The sequence below is a fragment of the Diplotaxodon limnothrissa genome, linkage group LG15, assembly GCF_057381915.1.
Source record: "Diplotaxodon limnothrissa isolate DT_005_m linkage group LG15, D_limnothrissa_male_GT1.1, whole genome shotgun sequence".
In the NCBI taxonomy this organism is placed as follows: domain Eukaryota; kingdom Metazoa; phylum Chordata; class Actinopteri; order Cichliformes; family Cichlidae; genus Diplotaxodon; species Diplotaxodon limnothrissa.
In genome coordinates, this window is record NC_140610.1 from 41,792,514 (window position 1) to 41,818,546 (window position 26,033).

A 26,033-nucleotide genomic window follows, 5' to 3' on the forward strand; every position below is an offset into this window, starting at 1 on the left:
TCTGCATCTTTTCATTTCATTTTGGAAGCCCCTGTACAAAAAGAGGTAGAACGTGTGGTTTTAGATCGGATGAAAGGGGTTTATTTTCCACGAAGGTCAAATTTGGTATATTTGGGAGCTTAAACACTGAACATGTTTCTTAGCGAGTCGAGCAGTAAAATTGTTAGTAATAACTTGTCTAAAACCAAACTACAGTATGTACAGTGCAAATAAGATCGCATCGTCACTGCTGATAAAGTGTAAACAACACAACGTTTTACGAGAAGATCACAAACACGAGTTACTTACCTGAACGCTACACACTGGAGGAACTCTATTTACTCATACAGCTGCGTAATCACGGCAGCGGGTGTCGGCGGTAAATAGTAAAAAGGATTAAAAAACTCAGAGTTTTACAGCAACATGAAAGTCTGAAGCGTCTGAGCGCGCATGCTAAAAAAAGGGATGCAGAAGAAGAAGAAAAAGCCGAGAAATGAAGCTGCGCTCTCTCTCCTTGTCCATGAATAAAGAGCATCCGTTCATGCAGGTGAGCGCCAAGTCATTGTGTACGTTTAATAAAATACAATCAGTCTCTGTCCTGAGCATCACAGGAAAAGTCCGCTTTCTGCGTCAGGAGAAGAAGAAGCCCAAACATAATACTCAAGTCTCAGTTTGTCCCAGAGCAGGACTTAAAGGAAAAGATCAGCATGGATTTCAGTTTCATGTTTTTGTGTTAAGTATGGAGGAAATTCCACCTACACCTGCCAACAGACAGAAAGCATGAACATTAAACCTGGGATAGGATAGAAATAATTGATTATTGCCTCTTTGTGGAAATTGAACGAATTCCTTTTTCTTTTCAATTAGATTGTTAAATGTTTAGCTGCAGTAAAGGTCGGCCTGCGGTGCCACTCAGTTAGGGAATCCATACATTATCTGAATGTTGGACTTGAACTTGATTTTGTTAAACCCAAGCTGTGGTGCAAATCTAAATCACAGCAGGCACAATCACAATCTAGGCCCACAAACAGTCAGCTCTTTGCCAGATCTCACCCAAATGTTACCACAGAAACGCTAAAGAAAAGAAACAGAGTCAAAATTTGATCCTAATTCCTCAGGTACCGGATACATTCATCAAGCCCACATGATAGCAGTCCAAGTCTGTTTACGAGATCTGGGCTGTTAAGTCTGAAGGTGGTGGAAAGTGGACTTAAAGCTAGCTGCTTCTTTATTGCCAGTATTATGCTATGCTAAGCTAACTGTAGGACATGTGAGTCATAGTCAAATTTAGCAAAAGTGTTTGGTGCAAAATGTTGTAATGTCCCTTTAATGTGGGAGTCTGCAAAGACCAAAATAAATGTTTGCAGCAAAAATGAAGCACTTTTTTCCTCCCTGAAGAAAACCTGTCGTTTATTTCTCCGGCGATTAACCTCTTTGATGTTAGATGCAGATTTTGTAGGTGAATCTGGGTTATTAAAAACTCTGTATTAATAAACTGCTCAGTCAATAACTGCATTTAGTTGCAGTAATCCAGAAACTTTCTGGGTGTTAGTTTTTACTTTTCTAATGTGTGCTCCATTAAAGTTTACTTTGAACGCCACAGTGGCCTATTTCTGAAGTTTCCCCAAATCTCTACAACTGAGATAGTAAGTGCAGAGTTAGCAGAGTTAAAAATACTCCTCAATTCATCCTGTCAGAAATGAGCTATTCATCCGTCCCCCACACCCCCACCCAAAAAACACTTTCTTCAAATCTGCTAACTTCTGTAAGCCTGACACTAGGTAAGCATATACTGCCTGTAGCAGATGAAAACATAAAGATTTTGAACATTAAAAAATAATACATTTAAAAAGAAATACAAAAAACAGCAGAAAACAGTTTTGAGTTCTGAGTTTTTTGCATATATGGATAACTTTTACATACGTTCACCTTTTTATTTGAAATGTTAGCCATGTTTAATATTAACAGCTCAAACTGTAACATATTACAGAAAATAACAAAAAATAAGAACTTAAAAAATAATAGCTCCCTTTTTGTAAGTAAGAAGGTGTGATAACAGACGCCATCGTCCAGTGTCACTGATCGAGTGCTTCATTTTGGTTGTAAACACACACGTCACTGGTTCATTTCTGTGGTAAGACAAATAAATTGTAGCTCTTACGAGTTATTTTATTATTCGAATTTTTTCCAAATATGTTGAGTCTTTGCAAAAATATATTGAGTCTTGCTGATGTGCTGAATAATTCAGAGCTACTTGATGAAGTGCTGTAGTGGGTGAGCTAAATGCTAACACACCCTCCAGTCCAAATGTGCACGGCCTTGATAACTGCTCCCCAGCATGCTGGTTATTTGTCACTGACTTAGCTTAACACGTCCACTGTCTCAGTGAAAATGAGCAAACAAGCTCGACAGTGCTGCTGAGATTGAAGTGCTTAACAGACAATTCACATTTATTACATTTCTTGTGTTTTTAGTCAACCCTCACATAAACGAGTGCTGATGGGGGAAATTATTTTTACTTCTCCTAAATAATCGAAGGCCTTTATACTTTTATACTAAAAAACAGAAGATAAAACACCTGCCCATCTTCAGAAATGTCCAGCGACCCCTCCATGAATCCGTATCTGTTAGCATGTAAGCCAACGAGATCCCAGACGTGTGGTGATGCGGGTTAAATGTGAGCTGCAGATTTTGGGTTTACTGTAATTTGGTCCAAATAAGTTCATTTAGCTGCTGAAAGCTGAACGTTTTTTACTTCTGTGTGAAACTGAAGCAGAGTCGAGAATTTTTTTAATTTTGCCATGTGATCACTGGCAGTGGGTGGTCTTACTGGTAGGCTCCGCCCCAGATGTGAAGCCATTGCTGAGGTTGTTGGGACTCGGGGGTGAGCCCAGTGTGGGTGTGGCCCCAACTCTGGGGGTTGGCTCTATGACAGAGCAGCTTTTCTGCGGCGGCCGGGGTTGGACCAGCATGCTTTTAGGGATTACAGATACTTGTCGCAGCCCATCAGCGCGCAGTGGCGGTCTGGTGGGGATGGGCCCTGCGGGTGTGACATCAGAGCTGGGTAGTTTGGGGCTGTGTGGAGGAGAGGGGCTGAGGGCGTTTGGGTCAGCAGACTTCGATTCAACTTCCTGTGGCAACTGCTGGTCAGGAGGTGGAGCCTCTTTGTCTTTTTGGGTGGAGCATGCAGACTCAGGAGGCGGGTCCTGCTGCATGCTGCTCTGCCTGGAAGCCCCTGAACCTGGAATGTCACAGCTGTCTGTGCGACGCCGCGAACCTTCATGCATCCGACTTGTGGCCACGACAGCTTTCATGGCCGCCTGTCAGCACACAGAACAGTGAGTGAGCATTCAGGATCTTTTAAAAGTCTTTAAAGCAGATTTGTCAACTATGTTGAGTTGATATTTGCTTTCAGCTTCCTCTTCCCTGTTAAATATGTTTCTCTATTACCCTGTCCTGTAATTTCAATAAATTCAAAATGCCATGTAGAAAAAATATGATTTTGTTACCAACTGCCCGCTCGAATGTAAATCCTGTGATTGTTGAATTTACATTTTTATGCTGCACCCAGGCTCACCAGAGCCAGCTTTACTAAGATCTTTACTGACCTCATTCATGAAGTTTGAATCATCTGAAAGCCAACTCTTGGTGGGTGGAATCTGGAGCCCCGGTGAAGTTTCACCTGCAGTTTAAGTAGTCTATGTGTGTGTATATAAAAGTTTAGGCCACATAGTATACAGGTGCAGATGCTCTGAGCAGATTTCATTTTGGGCTTTATGTACAAGAGTCATTCCCTAGTTTATCTCCCAAAATGTCAACTCAAATCTTAAAATGACAGAAAAGTCTTCTATGACCTTTGATGCCCACAAAACCAATCACTGTGAAATGAAACTATGACAAAGGACCAGCCTTAAGTTTGCGTCGAGCGTTGAACTCCTGTAGTTTCCTCTGGGTAGTATCCATATGAGAGAACCGGGCAGCTTTGCCCAGCACCCAGGGGTGCTGCAGGGCCTCCCGGACACTGAGGCGCTTGTGAGGGTCGAGGACAATCAGCTTACTGACCTGCGGACAAATCAGACAGGACAAACCGAGGCCTTCAAACAAGTCCAAGTCCAATCTATGAATAAATGTTAAGATTCAAGATGTAGAATCAGGCTCATGTGAATTATCAAGTCATTCACTTCATTCTGAATTCAAATCACACCAAGAAATGGATCTTTAGTCATCCAGAGGTAAAGGCCAAGACAATTTAGTGTGTCAAGTCATTCCATAAATCTCAATATCATTTCAAACAAGTCTCCACTCAAGTCAAGTCTAGTTTTAGTTTAGCATAAGCTTTAGTCGTGTTAGTCGACACCAACCAAAGATCCAACACGTACCAAGCCGTCCAAAAACAGCATCACAAATATACATCCAAGTCCAAAGTGATTCCAGACAAGTTAATATAAAGTGTGAAGTCCCAGTGATGTCACCAATCCCAGTCAATGCCCAGTATAAAGTCTTTCAGGTCAGTTTAAGTTTCTACTACGCTGTCCTGGGCAGCGAGAGTTTAAAACATGTCTGAGAGCTTTAAAATAAAGTGTGAGGTCCTGCACTTCTTCACATTTAACATAAATAATAATGTCAAATCATTGGTGTAACTCACCAGATCCTTAGCATTGAGGGAGACCTCGTCCCACCACGGAGAAACAAACTCATAGTCACAGTTGAGGATGCGACTATACATGTACTGATCCCCTCTTGGGTCGAAGAAGGGCTCAAACCCACAGAGTCTGGGGAAACAAACCAAAGGAAAGAGTCTAGGAAAGGACGCTTATTTTGCCACATCCCTTCTAGATGAGAAACCACAGCAGTGTGTCGGTCTCAGATCCATTTGAAGGCAGCATTAAAAGCTTAATTGCTGTCTGAGGAAAGCAGATAAACAGGATGCAGACTTTCACATTATGTCATTGTGTTAAATGGCTGTCATGAATCAGATGGGCCATAAAACTTATATACTGATGAGAGTGAGTCAGCGATGAATATTTTAGTATTTATGTGTGAGTGTACGCTTGGACTGGCAGCAAGGTGTTAATGGACTCACAGGATGTAGAGGATCACGCCCACCGACCACATGTCCACCTCAGGGCCGTAGGCATTTCCCCGCAGGATCTCTGGAGCTGCAAGCAGAGGAGTCTGTTAGACAGCAGATGGCTGACAGAAGCTCTAACAGAGAGTTTTTGAAATCCCACAGAGAACACGCCACAGGGAACGCCTTACTGCCCACTCGCATATATCACTGCAACGCAGGTGAATAAACACATCTACTACTGATACTACACCTACTACAGCAACATCTACAGACACCATCCAGAGCGTCAGCTGCCATATCGTCACCACTTTAACTTTCCCCACACCTCAAAGTGCTGCTCATTGGCTGTTACTACACCACCAAGTCCTGCTGCTGTGCCATGTCGTATCACTGAGATTAAAGGTCCCACACTATGCTGGAGTGTTTGAGTCTTCCTCAAACACGATGTGCTGCTGTGGGAGAGACACCATCCAGTCATTCTGTGTTTGGTCCTAAAAATCTGGTGTTTAAACAGAAATCCTCTCTGGATGGTGTTACATGTCCAGTACTACCGTGAGCAACACTGCAGTCGTTTTTGAGGATGTACTAATTAACTGACAACATTGTCAAAAATAGAAGCATCCTGCTCAGAGCAATGCTGAAAAATAATTTTAACGTTGTAACTTCTCATTATCTGGTTGTCCTTCAGCCTTCAGCCGATTAGAAGGATCACAGTGAAAATTGAGAATTTTCACATGACACTCGTAGCACTTCTCCATCACTCTTCTCTCATTCACTCGTTTATGCTTCTTTGCAGTAGTTTGTGTTGTCCTGTTTGTTGTTTCTGTGAGCTGAGTCTTATTTTTGCCATCGACTGTTTGCTCTGAGCCCGGGCTGGTCGCAGCAGATGGCAGCCCCACCCTGAGCCTTTTTCTGCTGGAAGTTTCTTCCTATTAAAAGGCAAATTTTTCTCTCTCTGATTGCCAAGTGCTGTTTATATCGGATCGTTTGACTATTTTGTGCTGTAGGCTTTCAACCTACAGTACAAAGGACTTTGAGATGACTAATGTTGTGTGATTGGAGGCCATATAGATAAGAATACAGTGAGCTTAAGTGAATGTGGTATTCATAGCTACGCTACACCAATTTTTGTACTCACCGCAATACCCCGGAGTACCGCAGACTGTCTTCATGGTCACCTGGTCATCTACGATTTTTGAAAGACCAAAGTCAGCTGTAAAAGAAGAGAATATTTTCTTTCATTCAGACTGAAGCGAGATAAAAACCTTGTAATGCATTTGTTTTGTTCAGTTTCCTGTTTCTATATTAAGAGAAATGAGGGGGTGAAGCAGTGGAGGTGGAGGAAAATGTGTTTTTCTGCAGGCAAGTCTCTGAACTAAAGGAAGGTGTTGGTGGAGAAGAGTTTCACTCGAAAGGAACGGAGGCTTCCATCTGTATCTGTTAGCCGAGGGCTCGCTGGCCATCTGGACGCAGGAGCTCCTCCAAAAATGAACCAAATTCTGAGCCAACAATATGTTTCTGTGAGTTTTTACCTCTCGGACTAAACAAGCTCGAAATATGATGCAGTCACAAGTTTAATGCCTCAAATGCAGCCAAAGACACTGAAGGTTGAGCTGTATGCAAAACCTCAATTTAAGACTGATGCTAAATCTGTATGCAAATGTTTGGGCTCTCACAGCAAACTCCAGTGTTCATGCATATTTTCAGGGCCACAAGACGACCGCGGTTTGTGGTTATTTTAAGAATGCTGATTTTTATTTTACATACAGTATAAGCACAATAGGAGCTGACATAATTGAGATGATAGGAGCAGATTTGAAAACAGTCTTTAGGGCAGTTACTGACATGTTATTTGCAAATGTTTAAAATTGAAGTAAACAAAGCAATAATTTCCTGTTGTTATGAGCCAGGAAACGAGTTTTGTTTTACTTTCATGTGTTTTAGATCATCGATGTCTCATCACAGTCATACTCGGCATTTCCAAACTGCACTGTTTCACCACTGATGATAACAGACAGCGTGGTCGATAATAACAGAAAAATATTTTCCACAACTTGTGTTGGAACATGATAAACTTGTCATTTCATTCTGTTGTATTCAGATGTGGAGGGTATGTAGAGAGTTTGTTACCTATCTTCAGCGGAGCATCCAGAGACAGGTCGGCGTACAGCAGGTTCTCTGGTTTAAGGTCACGATGCACAACACCGTTCTCATGTAAATACTAAAGCACAGAGAAGAAAAGCATGAAAAACGTGGGAAAGATGATCCAGTTGTTGCCTCATCAAGCGGAAACTTCCTGGACTGAAAAATGAAGCCAGAGCTTAAGTGCATTTACTCTAATGGCCACTTGAAGCTTGAGGCTGGTCCAAAAGCGAGTCAGTCCCCATGGACTCCCAATTTAAAATCCCCAACTTTGCAGCAAAAATAAACACGTTTCTAGCCTTAGAACTGGAATAGAGCCCAATATCAAAACTTTATCAAGGCGTAGTTTGCATCACAGGGCCATGGCCTCATCTCTTGACTATTCTTGTGGTGATGGTGCCTTTTACAGCATTTTAGTGCAATTATCTGGTAAATAACAAAACGGTGTACTGTTGATTATTCTAAAGGACCAGGTTTTTTTTGTATGTTATTTACAAATAAAGACAAGCAATCTAGCTGAAAGGGTGTTTTTCTTGTTTCCACAGACGCGCTCTTGTTTTTCTTTCCACAGTGACACACAGTGCTTGTTCATAGGGCGATCTTTGATTGTTGGGATTACCTCTGTATCATTATAGGGTCTTTACCCTGCAATATAAAGCAAAGCATCTCAGGGTAAATGTTGTTGTGATTTGGCACTATATAAATGAAATTAAATATGGATTTCTTTTTATATTTTGTTTCTAACTTCAAACACAACCTTGTAGGGTCTTTACTCAGATGCTGAGAATCTGCTGTTAAAGCTGTTGCTGTGTTCAGGGGCTGCGGGATGTTTCTGTGCTACAGATTAATGCCACTCACATCACATACAACAAATACAACAGTACTGTAATCCTGCCCCCCCCCCCCCCCCCCCCCCCCCCCCCCCACACACACACACACACACATAAAGGGGCGTATGTTTCTCTTGTAGATGTAGGTCAGCTGTGGTCAGTGTGTGCGAGTGTGTGCGTGCGTTAATCCTCTCTGGTTTTAATCTGTTCAGCAGCAGGATGGAAGCAGCTGTTACATAAGAGACCTGCAGCCACTGCACGCTGCTGCCATGTGCAACAACACTGATACCAGCAACACCTGCAACTAAATCAACCACGGCTACAGCAACTCCTGCAACTAAACAGGGTAATTTATGCAATTAATAATGTCACTTGCTATATATATAAATTACTGTAACTATGCCAACCACTGCAACTCATGCCGTACCTCCTACTAGACATGTCAATTACTGGCACTAAAACAAACCTGGTAACTACAGCAACGTATGTGACTTTAAATTAGCCAGCTATGTAACCAAGCAACCCAAAACACTTGCAGCTAAATCTAATCTATTGCTACAGCAGTAAGCCTGGTACCAAAAATCGCAAATCCTGCCAAAGCAGCAACACCTGCAAGTAAACATGGTTAATATCAAAATGAATTAAAACCTTGCAAATATAGCAACAACTTCTGCAGCTAAACCAACAAACAAACAACCTCCTCCCACAGCTAAACATGGTCGTTACCACAACTCATTCAACCTTTGCAACTACAGCAATACCTCCAACTGAGCCATGCTCAGAAACTATATATATATATATATATATATCTCCATCCATAGGTCCCTCATCCTGAACCCCCTCAGTGAGATCATTAACAAGACTGGCTACGGATACCGACTACGGAACGGAGCAGTTGTCAGCCACCTCCTGTACATGGATGACATCAAGCTGTATGCCAAGAGTGAACGAGACATCGATTCACTGATCCACACTACCAGGCTATACAGCAATGACATTGGAATGTCGTTCGGACTGGAGAAGTGTAGTCGGATGGTATCAAAGAGAGGGAAGGTAGTCAGAACTGAGGGGATTGAACTACCAGAAGGCAACATTGCAGACATAGAGGACAGTTACAAGTACCTGGGGATCCCGCAGGCAAATGGGAACCATGAAGAGGCCGCTAGAAAGGCTGCAACCACCAAGTACCTGCAGAGGGTCAGGCAAGTCCTGAGGAGTCAGCTGAATGGTAAGAACAAGATCCGGGCCATCAACACGTACGCCCTGCCCGTGATCAGGTACCCTGCTGGGGTAATAGGCTGGCCAAAGGAGGAGATAGAAGCCACTGACATAAAGACAAGAAAGCTCCTTACCATGCATGGAGGGTTTCACCCCAAGTCCAGCACCCTGAGGCTGTACGCTAAGCGGAAGGAAGGGGGCCGGGGACTGGTGAGTGTCAGCACCACAGTCCAGGATGAGACAAGGAACATCCAAGAATACATTGGGAAGATGGCCCCAACTGACCGAGTGCTCAGTGAATACCTCAGGCAGCAGAAACCCAAGAAAGAGGAGGGAAACGAGGAACCATCATGGAAGGACAGGCCCCTGCACGGTATGTACCACCGGCAGATAGAGGAGGTGGCTGATATCCAGAAATCCTACCAGTGGCTGGACAAAGCTGGACTGAAAGACAGCACAGAGGCACTAATCATGGCAGCACAAGAACAAGCTCTGAGCACAAGATCCATAGAGGCTGGGGTCTATCACACCAGGCAAGACCCCAGGTGCAGGCTGTGTAAAGATGCCCCAGAGAAAATCCAGCACATAACAGCAGGGTGCAAGATGCTAGCAGGCAAGGCATACATGGAACGCCATAACCAAGTGGCCGGCATAGTGTACAGGAACATCTGTGCCGAGTATAACCTGGAAGTCCCGAGGTCAAAATGGGAGATGCCCCCAAGGGTGGTGGAGAATGACCGAGCTAAGATCCTGTGGGACTTCCAGATACAGACGGACAAAATGGTGGTGGCTAACCAACCGGACATAGTGGTGGTAGACAAACAGAAGAAGACGGCCGTAGTGATCGATGTAGCGGTTCCGAATGACAGCAATATCAGGAAGAAGGAACACGAGAAGCTGGAGGAATACCAAGGGCTCAGAGAAGAGCTCGAGAGGATGTGGAGGGTGAAGGTAACGGTGGTCCCCGTGGTAATCGGAGCACTAGGTGCGGTGACTCCCAAGCTAGGCGAGTGGCTCCAGCAGATCCCGGGAATAACATCGGAGATCTCTGTCCAGAAGAGCGCAGTCCTGGGAACAGCTAAGATACTGCGCAGGACCCTCAAGCTCCCAGGCCTCTGGTAGAGGACCCGAGCTTGAAGGATAAACCGCCCGCAGGGGCGTGCTGGGTGTTTTTATATATATATATATATATATATATATATATATATATATATATATATATATTAGGGGTGCAACGATATTCGTATCGATATTGAACCGTTCGATACAGTGCTTTCGGTTCGGTACGCATATGTATCGAACAATACAACATTTGTAATTTATTTTATCAACTTTCCTTCTGACGATGCTGTCTGTGTTGAGCGCTCAGTGAATCTGCGTTCGACTACTCCGCCTAGGCTGCACTGTCGAGCGCAGATCCACTGAGCGCTCAGCACAGACAGCATAGTCAGAAGGAAGAGCGCAGGGCACCTCCCCCACCCTCCCCCACCCTCATTCAGATCTGGCGTTTGGAATTATTTTGGTTTTCATGTGACGTATGACCCTGAAGGTAAGCGCGTCATGGACTAAAGTAAAACCGTATGTTGGATGTGCCATGCAATGCTCAATTACATGGGTGGGAACTAGTGTGTTAGCGCAGTTAGCTCGTTAACGTGTTGGCCGTCTAGCCCCATGCACGGGGCGATCGGCGGTAGCTCGTTAACGGAGATTTGCCGTGTTGTGGCGTTAAGGTCATTTCAACGAGATTAACCTGAAAGCACTAGTGGGAACACAACGAATATGACTGCACATTTACTCCGACATCATCCTAGTGCAAAGACAAGTGGAAGCAGACAAAAACAAGCAAGCATGCTACTAACTTTAGCCGAGTCATTTAGACAGCTGTTAGCACATGATTCTCCTTATATGTTTAATATGCTGCTGAGAATATAGCCCAGAAGAAGCGGATAGTATAGATTTTATTTTGGAAAGAGCCATTTCTCTGTAATAAACTCTCTTTTCCAAAGATGAGTGATTCCTCAATCAGATACAGGGCTTGCAATATCGCTAGCCCGACGTCCTGGGGCTAGCGATTTTTTCAGTCGGGCTACCAAAATCTATCTCTTCCCTGCCCGTCAGGCTATTGTAGGAAGGAAAAATATATGTCAATGCTTTTGCATTCTTTCAGAAATGTAGCTGGGTAATTATGTCATTGGCATCGGTGAGCCACTGTCAATATGTGACATATTGAAGTCGCGTTTGAATTTGCGCTTGTTTTTTGTTTTCACTTTGCAATCGTGCAAACTGTGTATAGAGAGCGACAGCACTGATCTGTGAGTGATGATAATTTGTGCACCAATTCCTCTGACATCGTCTTATTAATCGTTAGCTTACTATGCAAACATGACAAGTGAAATCTCCCGCAGCTTAAACATGTGAGAGGTTGATCGCGCAGAGAATCGCTGAGCTTATGTGAGTGTGTGTGTAAAAGCAGCAGGATATATATTTTAGTTCTGCTGAGCCAAATAAGACAGGTCAGGGTGAAGAAGTGACAGCCAAAGAAAAGCTTACCACAAAACGGAGAAGTTATGACAAATCAGACTATAAGGCAAAAAGAAAGTGCAGCTTTATGGTTTCATGGACAAAATAATTTCTGTGGCTGCAATATGACGAGCTAAATAACCGGGGCTGCACATAAGTGGTCCGCAGGTGCGCATTCGCTGTCAAAATAAAAAACACGCACAAGGGTTAGGGTTAAATTTAAAAACTGTACTTTTGAGTTAAAATATATATTTATAATTTTAATAAATGACAAATTAAAAAGGCATGAACATTTTTTTGTATCGAAAAAATATCGAACCGTGACACCAAAGTATCGAACCGAACCGAACCGTGAATTTTGTGTATCGTCGCACCCCCTATATATATATATATATATATATATATATATATATATATATATATATATATATATATATATATATATATATATATATATATATATATATATATATATATATGTATGTAATCCGTGGTAATCGGAGCACTAGGTGCGGTGACTCCCAAGCTAGGCGAGTGGCTCCAGCAGATCCCGGGAATAACATCGGAGATCTCTGTCCAGAAGAGCGCAGTCCTGGGAACAGCTAAGATACTGCGCAGGACCCTCAAGCTCCCAGGCCTCTGGTAGAGGACCCGAGCTTGAAGGATAAACCGCCCGCAGGGGCGTGCTGGGTGTTTATATATATATATATATATATGTGTGTATATATATATATATATATATATATATATATATATATATATGTATATATATATATATATGTATATGTATGTATATATATATATATATGTATATGTATGTATATATATATATATGTATGTATGTCTAGTGGGCTACTGGAACAAGAAGGCAAGGGACGAAAAAAGGAGGAGATAGAAGCCACTGACATAAAGACAAGAAAGCTCCTTACCATGCATGGAGGGTTTCACCCCAAGTCCAGCACCCTGAGGCTGTACGCTAAGCGGAAGGAAGGGGGCCGGGGACTGGTGAGTGTCAGCACCACAGTCCAGGATGAGACAACGAACATCCAAGAATACATTGGGAAGATGGCCCCAACTGACCGAGTGCTCAGTGAATACCTCAGGCAGCAGAAACCCAAGAAAGAGGAGGGAAACGAGGAACCATCATGGAAGGACAGGCCCCTGCACGGTATGTACCACCGGCAGATAGAGGAGGTGGCTGATATCCAGAAATCCTACCAGTGGCTGGACAAAGCTGGACTGAAAGACAGCACAGAGGCACTAATCATGGCGGCACAAGAACAAGCTCTGAGTACAAGATCCATAGAGGCTGGGGTCTATCACACCAGGCAAGACCCCATGTGCAGGCTGTGTAAAGATGCCCCAGAGACAATCCAGCACATAACAGCAGGGTGCAAGATGCTAGCAGGCAAGGCATACATGGAACGCCATAACCAAGTGGCCGGCATAGTGTACAGGAACATCTGTGCCGAGTATAACCTGGAAGTCCCGAGGTCAAAATGGGAGATGCCCCCAAGGGTGGTGGAGAATGACCGAGCTAAGATCCTGTGGGACTTCCAGATACAGACGGACAAAATGGTGGTGGCTAACCAACCGGACATAGTGGTGGTAGACAAACAGAAGAAGACGGCCGTAGTGATCGATGTAGCGGTTCCGAATGACAGCAATATCAGGAAGAAGGAACACGAGAAGCTGGAGGAATACCAAGGGCTCAGAGAAGAGCTCGAGAGGATGTGGAGGGTGAAGGTAACGGTGGTCCCCGTGGTAATCGGAGCACTAGGTGCGGTGACTCCCAAGCTAGGCGAGTGGCTCCAGCAGATCCCGGGAACAACATCGGAGATCTCTGTCCAGAAGAGCGCAGTCCTGGGAACAGCTAAGATACTGCGCAGGACCCTCAAGCTCCCAGGCCTCTGGTAGAGGACCCGAGCTTGAAGGATAAACCGCCCGTAGGGGCGTGCTGGGTGTTTAAAATTATCTCAACAGTATGTTTATATATCAACAGTATAAACACATCAACACCTGTGTTGGGTCCCCTGAGTTTGCCTTGACAGGCAGACACGCCTCTCAGCCTGAGTGTGTTTTGCATTATGCTTACAGAAAGAACCGCAGCTGCAACAAAAAGCTTCAGACGATCATCAAAAGATTGGGATGTCTCATGCTGGCGATAATGACATGTTATTATGATTCACTCGCTTCTTTAATCAGCTCATTCTGTGTGTCTGTGTTCAGTACAGTGTTGTATAAGCATGTCAGTGAATGCTTCTTGGTTTTGTATTAAGCATAGCACGCTGACCTTTAAATATGATTTCTTTGCCACTTCAACATTTGATCAAATCTGTTGAGAAACAGGAAGATTGTGATTCATCAGTTGGAGGAGGGCTCACGCCTACACGAGGAAAAAAATCCTCTTCTGAATGGCAAGATAGCAGACTCCTGTTAGAGCCGTATAATGTTTCTGTGCTAATGAAATGTCACATCTAGTTCTTTCAGATAAATATCAGCTTAATACGTTTCTAGTCAGCCTGTGACCAAAAAAACGGTAAATTAGCTCCATCAGATGAGGATAAAAGCCCAACACCTTTGACAGTGTTGATTTAATTTTACATACATTGCCTCTACGGATTTGACGACCTGCTCTCCATGAAACCTTTCAGATCTATAAACAGACTGTTTAAAGCTGAGGTTTGGTGTGAGGCTGCACAGACTGAGCAGAGCTGGTGGGGGCGAGCAGTAATCTAATGAGCAGAGGGGTGGATGGAGGTAAATGATCCACAGACAGCAGAGACGCTGCAGCTGATTGATCAGAAGCAGAAAACCCAGACAGAGCTCAGGTTCCCAGACCTTCTTCCATTTTAAGCCTTAAAATAACAGCAATTACTGCATGTCAAAAGAAGCTAAACGTGGAAACTACTGCAACTGAATTAACGACTACATCAAAAGAAGCACCTGCAACCAAACATGGCAATTGATGCGACACTGTAACTAAACATAGCAACCACATCAAACAAACAAACTAGTGGAATGACAGAAGCTGGAAATAAATATGGCAACTACTGCAAAATAATGCAGCCAAACAACTACGCGTCAACGGAGGAAACTGCAACTAAACATAGCAACTGCTGCAACCACACCAAGCAGTTACGAAGTATAAAGTATAGCAACACCAGCCAAATAGATCAAATTGAGCCTCAATGCCAACTGTCAGCAGCTACTCTAAATAAACCTGCGACTACTGAAAATGTGATTAAGCATCACTACTGTGCAACTAAACCAATTACTGTAGTATCAGCAGCACCTGCAGCACGGAAGCTACTGCAACCAAACAACAACCATGAAACCAGCTACTGCAGTGGCAGCAAGACCTACAGCTACACAAGGAATCCACTCCAACTAAGCCAGGGGTGCCCAATCTCGGTCCTCGAGAGCTACCGTCCTGCAGCTTTTAGATGCATCCTTGTTCCCACACACCCGAATCAAATGAATGGCTTGTTATCAGGCCTTTGCCAAACACGATGGCATGCTGAAGAGGTAATCAAACCATGTGATTCAGCTGTGTTGGAGTAGGGATGCATCTAAAAGCTGCAGGATAGTAGCTCTCGAGGACCGGGATTGGGCAGCCCTGAACTAAGCCAACCAATTTAAGCAACACATGTAACCAAACACAGGTCAAAAAATAAGCCTCTCCTGCAAGTACATCAACTACTGTAACAAAGGCAGCACCAGGGATTAAACATGGGAAGTACAGCAACTAAACCAAACAGCAGCTAAAGCTTTGGTTTTAAATTAATAACAGCAGCATTTGGGCCTGTAAGGGTTATTTATAGGCAAAGAGTCTGTTTTTGTAATTCCTCTCAGGATTTCTGTAGTTCCTCTCATTGCTCGTAGCCTGTAGAGGCCTTTGTTTCCACAATAATTCAATTTTTTATTACAATTTAATAAAACGTTGTCAAAGTCAAACCAGACACTGAATACAGCATCTTACCGCCACAGCCTCCAGAATCTGCTTGATGACATGAGCGGCATCTCTCTCACTGTAGTAACCACGTTCCACAATCCTGGAAACAAAAATACAGTCAAAGATAAAATGACATGAAAATCAAGAGCAGCATCTCTTTATCTGTTCTCTGATTGGTTACACTTTACTAATGTACGTGTTTGTCTGGTTCGGTTTTCCAACAGAGATGTTGGAACAAGCTGTTAGTTCTTTCATTCTCTTTGACTTTTGCATCTCAGTTTGGAAGTCTCAGGACAAAATGAGCAAACCGCTGTAGCTGTAGCTGTTGTAGCCTGTAAAAATGGCAACTTGTGCAGTCAAAACAACCACATCACATTACACCAACAACGCCACCGAAACACAGCAACACCTGCTTCAACTAAACATGTTAATTTATGTAAATGACCAATCGCTGACACGGAAACTTCAGTAACACCTCCAGTAAACATGACAAGTTCTTTAATAACAGCATGAGTAACTTAACACAGGGGCCTCTGTGCCCAAACATAGAACTTCAGTTACAGAAACGTCTGTAACCGGACACAGCAACTCCTAAAACCCCCAAAGTACAGCAACATCTAACCATGGCAACCACTGCAACTACAGGAAAACTGCCAAGTTAAGTGATTGGTTCATTAGCAGGAATTGTGCTCTTAACTATAGCAACCAAACATCACAACTTTTGCAGCAAAACCAGCCTCTGCCACTACAGCCACACTGCCAACCCTGAACAAAACCATATACCAAAAATAGACGATTGCAACTTTCGCTACTCCACCAATCACAACAGCTGCTGCAGCAAATCTAAACACACCAACTCAACATCTGTAACTAAACATAACAACAAAATGGATCGAGCCAAACTCCACTATTCACCATCTCGATCAACACCTGCAACTGACCAACCAACACAACTGATGCAGCATGTGCAACCACTGATGATACAGCAATGCATATACCTACACACACCACTGAAACTAATGTAACAAATGCAGCACAGCAACTACTGCCATTACAACTGCACAACAGCTACTGTAACTGAACTGCAGACTACAGCCCAACTTGTAATCAAAGATTTCTCAAACTAAGCCAACCAGTGATACTTTCAATTAAACACAAAAACTACAGCAATGTCAGTAGGACAGCTAAAGCAGCTAATGTGAGTGTGTACGTACCGGTCAAAGAGCTCTCCTCCAGTCACCAACTCCAGCACCAGAGCAATGTCTGTGTCTGTCTCAAAGATCTCCTTCAGCTGGATCTGAGCCACAGGAAAGCACAAGAAGCCAGAAATATATTAAAAATGCATGAGCGAGTACTGAGAGTCATATATGTAAATAACAATGTCCATATAAAAATAGAACTTCTGTGGGACTGTTGTTATTTGCTCAAATTACTGGTAATTGAATAATTCACTGTAAGAGTGCAAAAATGTCCAGTTTTGTCAAAGCCATTGGTGTTCCTCAGTGACACATGAAGATGTCGTATAGAATAGCATCCTGGGTTTGGTTGTGTCATTCCCAACTCTAATGTGAACGATATAAGCACAATCTTTTCCTAAACCCTTTCAGGATTTTAAGTGTCTGAACCTACTAATTATCTATCAGCGTAAAACCTAAACCTAACCTAACTAAGCACTTTATAGAACCTAATCTTAACCAAGTTGTTCCTATTCATCCATCCCTCCATCCAATAATTCATTTCAGGGTGGATTAGATGTTAATTAATACAACTTAATCCCAGCCTAGGCCTGTAAACCTTTTCAAGGATCCTTCAGAGCCTAAACCCAGCCTTTAAAGCCTAAGTAGCTTTTAGTGCCAAAGCCTAACCACCAGGTAAACAACAGGCACTAACTGAAACTGCACTAATAGTGAAGGCAAAACCAACTGATTCTGCCTCTGGTACATAAACACTCAATATCACTTAAAACATGCTTGAGAAGAGCAAACACTTTGAAGTATTTTTGAACTTTCCAAGCAGGAACATAGTAACGAGATTTTTTTCATGTTTCCAGTCATCATTGTCCCAGATTCAACAAATAAACAAACAAACATGAAACAGACAATAGACAGTTCAATACTTAAAGTACAATAAAAAAAGCACACACATCACGTACTTTGATGTGGTGCAGTTTATCGACCTGCTTTTAAAATAGTACTAAGAAAAGAAAAACAGAACTGATGCGTCAGTCTTGTCTTAAATAAAATATTAGAATACATGCTATAGCTTGCATACTTGGTAGATGAACTCTGGGCCATGCTCAGACTGAAATAAAGTTGAATCTAAATTCTTACAAGCTCATAAACAAGTGTTTTAGCTCACATTAAAGGGTCGTGTTTAAAATCAGTGATACAAAGAAAAGAGAGATTTATGGGGAAAATTTTAGAGTCGACTTATAAGAGAGATTATTCAGTCACACCAGACCAGGTGAACATGAACAATAAAAATGAACTGATTTATTCTGCATATTATAAATTAAGTCATTAATTCATGTCCTGGCAGAACCCGAAGTGTCTGTTTTGGTGTTTTCTTCCATATTTTCATATTTTGCACTTATTTCAACTATTTGTGACTCACATGAATGGACCAAGAATAATTCCTCAAAGTTGTCCGCTGGACATTCTGGACTTTGTTTACACTAATTCGATTAGATGTGTGGTCATCTAATCGAATCACTTCATCACTAAATCACTTTAAGCATATTTGCACTGCACAAGACACAAATGTGGACACTGGACATTTTTTATATATATATATATATATATATAAAAAAAAAAAAAAAAAACACCCAGCACGCCCCTGCGGGCGGTTTATCCTTCAAGCTCGGGTCCTCTACCAGAGGCCTGGGAGCTTGAGGGTCCTGCGCAGTATCTTAGCTGTTCCCAGGACTGCGCTCTTCTGGACAGAGATCTCCGATGTTATTCCCGGGATCTGCTGGAGCCACTCGCCTAGCTTGGGAGTCACCGCACCTAGTGCTCCGATTACCACGGGGACCACCATTACCTTCACCCTCCACATCCTCTCGAGCTCTTCTCTGAGCCCTTGGTATTTCTCCAGCTTCTCGTGTTCCTTCTTCCTGATATTGCTGTCATTCGGAACCGCTACATCGATCACTACGGCCGTCTTCTTCTGTTTGTCTACCACCACTATGTCCGGTTGGTTAGCCACCACCATTTTGTCCGTCTGTATCTGGAAGTCCCACAGGATCTTAGCTCGGTCATTCTCCACCACCCTTGGGGGCATCTCCCACTTTGACCTTGGGACTTCCAGGTTATACTCGGCACAGATGTTCCTGTACACTATGCCGGCCACTTGGTTATGGCGTTCCATGTATGCCTTGCCTGCTAGCATCTTGCACCCTGCTGTTATGTGCTGGATTGTCTCTGGGGCATCTTTACACAGCCTGCACCTGGGGTCTTGCCTGGTGTGATAGACCCCAGCCTCTATGGATCTTGTACTCAGAGCTTGTTCTTGTGCTGCCATGATTAGTGCCTCTGTGCTGTCTTTCAGTCCAGCTTTGTCCAGCCACTGGTAGGATTTCTGGATATCAGCCACCTCCTCTATCTGCCGGTGGTACATACCGTGCAGGGGCCTGTCCTTCCATGATGGTTCCTCGTCTTCCTCCTCTTTCTTGGGTTTCTGCTGCCTGAGGTATTCACTGAGCACTCGGTCAGTTGGGGCCATCTTCCCAATGTATTCTTGGATGTTCGTTGTCTCATCCTGGACTGTGGTGCTGACACTCACCAGTCCCCGGCCCCCTTCCTTCCGCTTAGCGTACAGCCTCAGGGTGCTGGACTTGGGGTGAAACCCTCCATGCATGGTAAGGAGCTTTCTTGTCTTTATGTCAGTGGCTTCTATCTCCTCCTTTGGCCAGCCTATTACCCCAGCAGGGTACCTGATCACGGGCAGGGCGTACGTGTTGATGGCCCGGATCTTGTTCTTACCATTCAGCTGACTCCTCAGGACTTGCCTGACCCTCTGCAGGTACTTGGTGGTTGCAGCCTTTCTAGCGGCCTCTTCATGGTTCCCATTTGCCTGCGGGATCCCCAGGTACTTGTAACTGTCCTCTATGTCTGCAATGTTGCCTTCTGGTAGTTCAATCCCCTCAGTTCTGACTACCTTCCCTCTCTTTGTTACCATCCGACTACACTTCTCCAGTCCGAACGACATTCCAATGTCATTGCTGTATAGCCTGGTAGTGTGGATCAGTGAATCGATGTCTCGTTCACTCTTGGCATACAGCTTGATGTCATCCATGTACAGGAGGTGGCTGACAACTGCTCCGTTCCGTAGTCGGTATCCGTAGCCAGTCTTGTTAATGATCTCACTGAGGGGGTTCAGGCCTATGCAGAACAGCAGTGGGGACAGAGCATCTCCTTGGTAGATCCCGCACTTGATGGTGACTTGTGTTATGGGCTTGGAGTTGGCCTCTAGTGTTGTACGCCACATCCCCATTGAGTTCCTGATGAAGGCTCTTAGGGTCCCATTGATCTTGTACAATTCTAGGCATTCCAGTATCCAGCTGTGGGGCATTGAGTCATAGGCCTTCTTGTAATCAATCCAGGCAGTGCACAGGTTGGTCAGTCTGGTCTTGCAGTCTCGGCTGATTGTTCTGTCTACCAGTAGCTGGTGTTTTGCACCTCTGGTATTCTTGCCAATTCCTTTCTGTGTCCCACTCATGTATTGACCCATGTGCCTGTTCATCTTAGTCGATATGATGCCTGACAGGAGCTTCCATGTAGTACTGAGGCAGGTTATTGGTCGGTAGTTGGAGGGGACCGGTCCCTTCTTGGGGATCAGGACCGTCCGACCTTCGGTTAGCCATTCCGGGTGTCTCTCGTTAACTAGCAGCTGGTTCATTTGTGCTGCCAGACGCTCGTGGAGTGCAGTCAGCTTCTTTAGCCAGTAGGCGTGAACCATGTCGGGCCCTGGTGCTGTCCAACTCTTCATACTGGAGACCCTTTCTTGGATATCTGCCACTGAATATATATATATATATATATATATATATATATATATATATATATATATATATATATATATATAAAAATTTATTTTTTTTCTTCATACATTCTTATATATTTCTATACTGTGTATTTGTGTATTGTGTATTTTGTTGTACAGTTATTTTATTTTCAACTTTAATTTTTATATTTTATCTTATTCCTTCCCAGTTAAATTTACCCTTTTTAATTTTCATATTTATTTCTTATTCATAGCCTTTTCTTTTTTTCTTTAGGTCACGAGCAGTTGTGTAAGCATTTCACTGCATATCGTACCGTGTATGACTGTATGTGACAAATAAAATTTGAATTTGAATTTGATTTGAAAGTTCACAACTCTACAACGCTTTTATCCAACGACATTAAAAGCTGGAGGAAAGTTTTGATTAAGTAATACATATAAATATTCTACGAGTGACCTGACTTGAACTAGACCGCTCACAGTCTGGGAGCTTATTGGCTGTCATCTGATAGATCATTTGGGGTCTAGTGGATCTCTGGGCTAAGACTTCCATTTCCACCCATCAAATAATTCTTTACAAATGCAGGTCCACGTTTAAGTTTCTGATGGTTTTGAAAATGCATTTCAGAAAAACGTTTACCTGTTTGCAGCCAAATGGAACCAAGGCTGGGTCCAAGAACAACCCAATTCCCACAGACTCCCTTAAACAAGCATCGTTACAGCTCGGCACAAAACCTAGTTTAGGCACTCAACCCTCTTTTCCATTCAGTTTAGTTTCATTTAGATAGTGCCAAACCACTCAAAGTGCTCTATAATGTAGGGTAAAGACCCTACAGTTATAGAGAGAAAACCCCAATAACATATATCGCATATACTTACAATGTTTGGGTGAGAAAGACGCAGCAGAACGCCGATTTCAGTGCGAACAATTTTCTTGTCAATCTGCAACAGAAGAAACATTATCAGAATGGACGGATTTACCCTTATAAGTCAAAATATAACAAATGTCTTCTGCTGAAACAGTGTTACCCTACAGATTTTTGAAGGTTTCCTGTATATCACAAAGATATTAGCAGCAGATCCGTCCGGGACGTTGGATTGGTAGCCACCAAGAATCAGAAGAACCCCATCAAACACAGTTTGGCAAACCAACACTTTGGCTCCTAGACTTTGACTTGCACTGTTCTAACTGGACAGTCTACGTTATTTTCTTCATCATTTCTTGCTAATAATGTTTCGACTCATCTGTGCACATGTTATATATTGTTGGACTGCTAAAGTCTCCATCATGCTGGTTCACTGACCGTTTTCTTGAGGACTTTGACAGCGTAGGGCTTCTGGGTCTGTTTCTCCTCACAGCGATACACAATAGAAGTCGCTCCTCTGGAAGGAAACACAAAACAGTTAAACCTGAACACTGCAAAGACCTGTGTGTACAACATGGAAACCAGTCTGAGCTACTGAAAAGGAGGAACTGAGATTCTTTAATTGGAGCCAAACAGGCACTTGAACTAAGTACTAAAATTTAGTTTCATTTTCAGGAAACACTGATAATTATTCTACTGTATGAATGACACAACATTTAGACTTTTTACTGGTTCCTGCTGGTACTTAAATGTTGGTGCAGTGAAAAAAACCCAAGAAACTAGTGTTTGTTCCACTGAAGGGCATTCAGACATGTTCCACTAGACCGAGGTAGGCAACTCCAGGCCTCGAGGGCCGGTGTCCTGCAGGTTTTAGATCTCACCCTGGGTCAACACACCTGAATCACATGATGAGCTCATTAACAGGCCTCTGGAGAAGTTCAAGACATGCTGAGGAAGTAATTTAGCCATTTGAATCAGCTGTGTTGGATCAAGGACACATCTAAAACCTGCAGGACACCGGCCCTCGAGGCCTGGAGTTGGACACCCCTGCACTAGACTATACGACGGAGAATTAGGGCCACATTAAGAAAAAAAAAATGAATGTCCATTTTTATATTAAAGTCAAAATTTCAAGATTAATTTGAAATGCGGAGATTACAGTTGTCATGTAAAGCCAAACATCTGCCATGGCTCCTGTTCCCTCTACAAAATGCCTCGTGTGGATGAGTTAGTGAAACAAATTGATCGTTGTGTCTTGTTATACTGCATACATCCTCTTTATTGCACAAGGGTGTAACCATCAATATTCTCACAGCTGTCCACTGCCAGCCATTTCAACTCTTCCAGGTTTGTGTGGGGTTTTCTTTCTTTACAACCCCCACCACACTGTTCTTGTGCTAAAAGAGAAATAATTTCTCTTTTCAAAATAATTTCCTTAATTTTGAAGTACAATTTCACGACCTCATCTACACGAGGCTTTTTATAGAACTACAGCAGCTGTGGCAGCTCCACATTTTACACATCTCACACATTTCTCTCAAAATAGTATTTTTTAAACCAATTAACATAGAGGCCTCGAATCTGTAGGTACTTTTGGTCCTACAAGAGGAAGTCCTTGTGTTTGAAACATGCACAACGGGTTCATCCATCCAATAATGCCCCAGCAGATTCTGCAATAGAATCTGGCAGTATGAAACTCAACTTATCTGTTACTCAAATTAAAAAGGTTTAGATAAGGTTTAACAGCTGGTGGACGTATACAAAAAAAATCAAGTTGGAACAGAGTTGGGTTTCAGTTAGGATTAGAGTAAGATTACTTAAGGGTAAGTCCAATTAAGACATGGGATCACAACCACAACTCTGTGTGTATGTGTGTGTGTGTGGTTAGGGATCTGGTATTCTGCCGGGACAGATGGAGGAAACAGATCCATCTGAGAAGCAACCACAGACTCTCTCTCTCTCTCTCTCTCTCTCTCTCTCTCTCACACACAGTCCTGGCTGGTCTCCATGGCAACAGGACACCTGGTAATAGAACTGGTGGCGGCATGCTCACACGTTTGATTTCACTGCTGACATCATTTTCATCATTTTCTGCAGATCTGCTGTCAGTGTTGTGGGTGTTGGTGTTTGCTGAGATAACAACAAACACAGTGTGTAAATACACACAGTCCACCGCACGCTGTAAACATTCAAACAACGAACAAACTGCCCGAGCTCCAAACAGTCTGCAGGTCTCTTTCACGACTCATCTTTGTTGTCTTTTAGCTCAAATTCCATGTTTGCTCTGACTTTTTATGGTTTTTAAACATGAGCCACCCAGACTGGCAGACACTGAAGCGTCAGAGCATCTGGAGCAAAAGCACAGCAGTATAAATGTACAGGATTAAAACTGCTGCAGTCAAAGTAGAGACGTGTAAGCTAAATGTACTTTAAGCAACCGAAGTACTTATTGATCAATGCAAGACATTTGAATGTATTTATTTCTATGTTGTCATTTTTTATGTTTCAAAATATCCACATCAATACTGACTTGAAAACCTGGAAGATATTAATATGATTTATTAATAAAAATCTGTAAAGTGTTCAAATATATTAATAAAATGTTTGACAAACTGTATTGTAAATTGTTCAAAAAAACTTGTATCGGCAAATGGAAATAATTCCCCTATCATCAAAAAGTAAGTATGAAATTGGATAGATGCCAGTACAATATTCCAATTTACCACCTAGATAGAGCTAAAAGCTAAATAACCAAATCAAATACTAGTCTTAAAAATGCAAAACCTCTTTGATAAAAAATATACCTCATTTTGAAAATCATTACAAATATGTATAGATACATACACCAGATAGATAGATTATACGCGTGCACCAAGCACGTGATGCAGCTGTGTTTTACTGTTATCAATATTTTTAACAACCTTCACTTAAATCTGCTTAAAGTGGCGCAGTCTGAAATCTTATATTGGTTACACAACGTGAATGTGCAGACAGCAAGATGCTGCGCATAAAACACATTTTCACTCTGTGATTACACAAGAAGACAAAGATTGCTGACAACATTTTGACACCAAAGCTCAAGCTTCGTTTTCCTGCTTCGGTGTTTCCCGTTAAATTCCAACAGGAACCAGTATTTAACCGGTACCTCATTCAAATGAGTAACTCTGTAATCCACGGGATGGATTATAAAGTGTGGCCAAAGTTAATCCTGAAGGATCACATGGACCCCTCATGCAGGCAACTTTGGCCCAATGAAGTGTCCATATGAACTCATCGGTTTTCCCCTGCCCCCCCATAATGTGGTCCAGACCTGCCCAGCTCCGAGCTCAGGGTGTAGAATTCCTCCACAGTCCCGTCCCGCCTTGATCCGTCCACCCAGAACTCCACCGGCTCCGAACCAGGCCGGGACGTCGGCATGATGATAGCAGACCTCCCCCAAACCAGCACCAAGAAGACCGGGACCGAGTCAAAGATCACACCAGTTCCGGGACCGGTTCAGACCGGGCCAGATGTGACCCGATCAGAACCAGGAACAGAGTAATCCCGATCAGATCTCAGATTTAAATCCAGCTCGGTAAAACCCAGATTAGAGTCACGGAGGGGGGATGATTCATGATCCTGATGGGCTTTAATCCAGACCAGCAGGGGGAGGAGGAGGAGGGGGATCCGCCTGCTCCTTCAAACTCTCAATCAGGACCGTTTATCTGTGAGGAAAGGGCAAAAACTAAAAGAAGAAAACAAATACACCGAACCCCCGGTGATGAGCACGGCTCTTTAATCCAGACTGAAGCTGGAGCCGGGATCCAGACGCTCCAGGTCCAGATGTGTCGCAGCTTCCATCGGGCCCTAAAAACCTCTCAGACGTCGGATCAGCTCAGTCCATCACCATCCTCCCGGGTTTAGGCTTAGTACCTCCGTGTTTTCACTGGCAGAAACGGACCGTCCGTCTCTCCGGAGCGCAGCAGCCTCCCTCCGGAGATGCAGCCCACAGAACCACCACAGCAACACCGAAGAGCGGGTACGTGTCGGGAAACAGACTGCGAACACCGGGGTGAGTAGGTGGAGGGTGTCAGCGTTCGATGCTCAGGGGTCTGATTCCCGGGTAGGGCTGCTCCAGATGTCTGATGGATCTGCGGAGGGAGAGAGATGCTGCTGTAATCTCACAGCCCCGCCCCACCGCCACCCCGCAGACCAATCACAGCCCCGCGGAGGAGCCGAGTCGCACTCCTATTGGACCACCATCCTCTCAGTCACCGAAGTTCTGTCAGCAGCCTAAATACAGAAATAACCTAAATACATAAATGTACATTAGCGTGACATGTGGAGACTTTGATTCTGCGCGAATCAAACCACTCTTTCACACGTGCCCAGCGCCGCAGAAGCACAGCGCTGACACACTGAGGTGCTTCCTTCTTTGCATCTCATCAGTTTCTGGTCAGGTTTTAACGAAC

The 26,033-nt window shown here is 43.5% G+C and overlaps 1 protein-coding gene across 1 annotated transcript; it reads right to left on the reverse strand.

Moving 5' to 3' along the window:
- Positions 1–2,018: 2,018 nt before the first annotated feature.
- Positions 2,019–25,685, reverse strand: LOC146618053 (calcium/calmodulin-dependent protein kinase type IV-like). The gene is made up of 11 exons (XM_085371925.1): positions 24,893–25,685; positions 22,021–22,099; positions 21,596–21,658; positions 16,930–17,012; positions 15,743–15,815; positions 7,181–7,271; positions 6,189–6,263; positions 5,063–5,138; positions 4,625–4,751; positions 3,889–4,041; positions 2,019–3,299 (listed from the first exon to the last, which is right to left on the reverse strand). Exons 1-11 carry the CDS (start codon positions 24,997–24,999, stop codon positions 2,787–2,789), a joined length of 1,440 nt encoding a protein of 479 aa, XP_085228051.1. The 5' UTR covers positions 25,000–25,685; the 3' UTR covers positions 2,019–2,786.
- Positions 25,686–26,033: the final 348 nt, after the last annotated feature.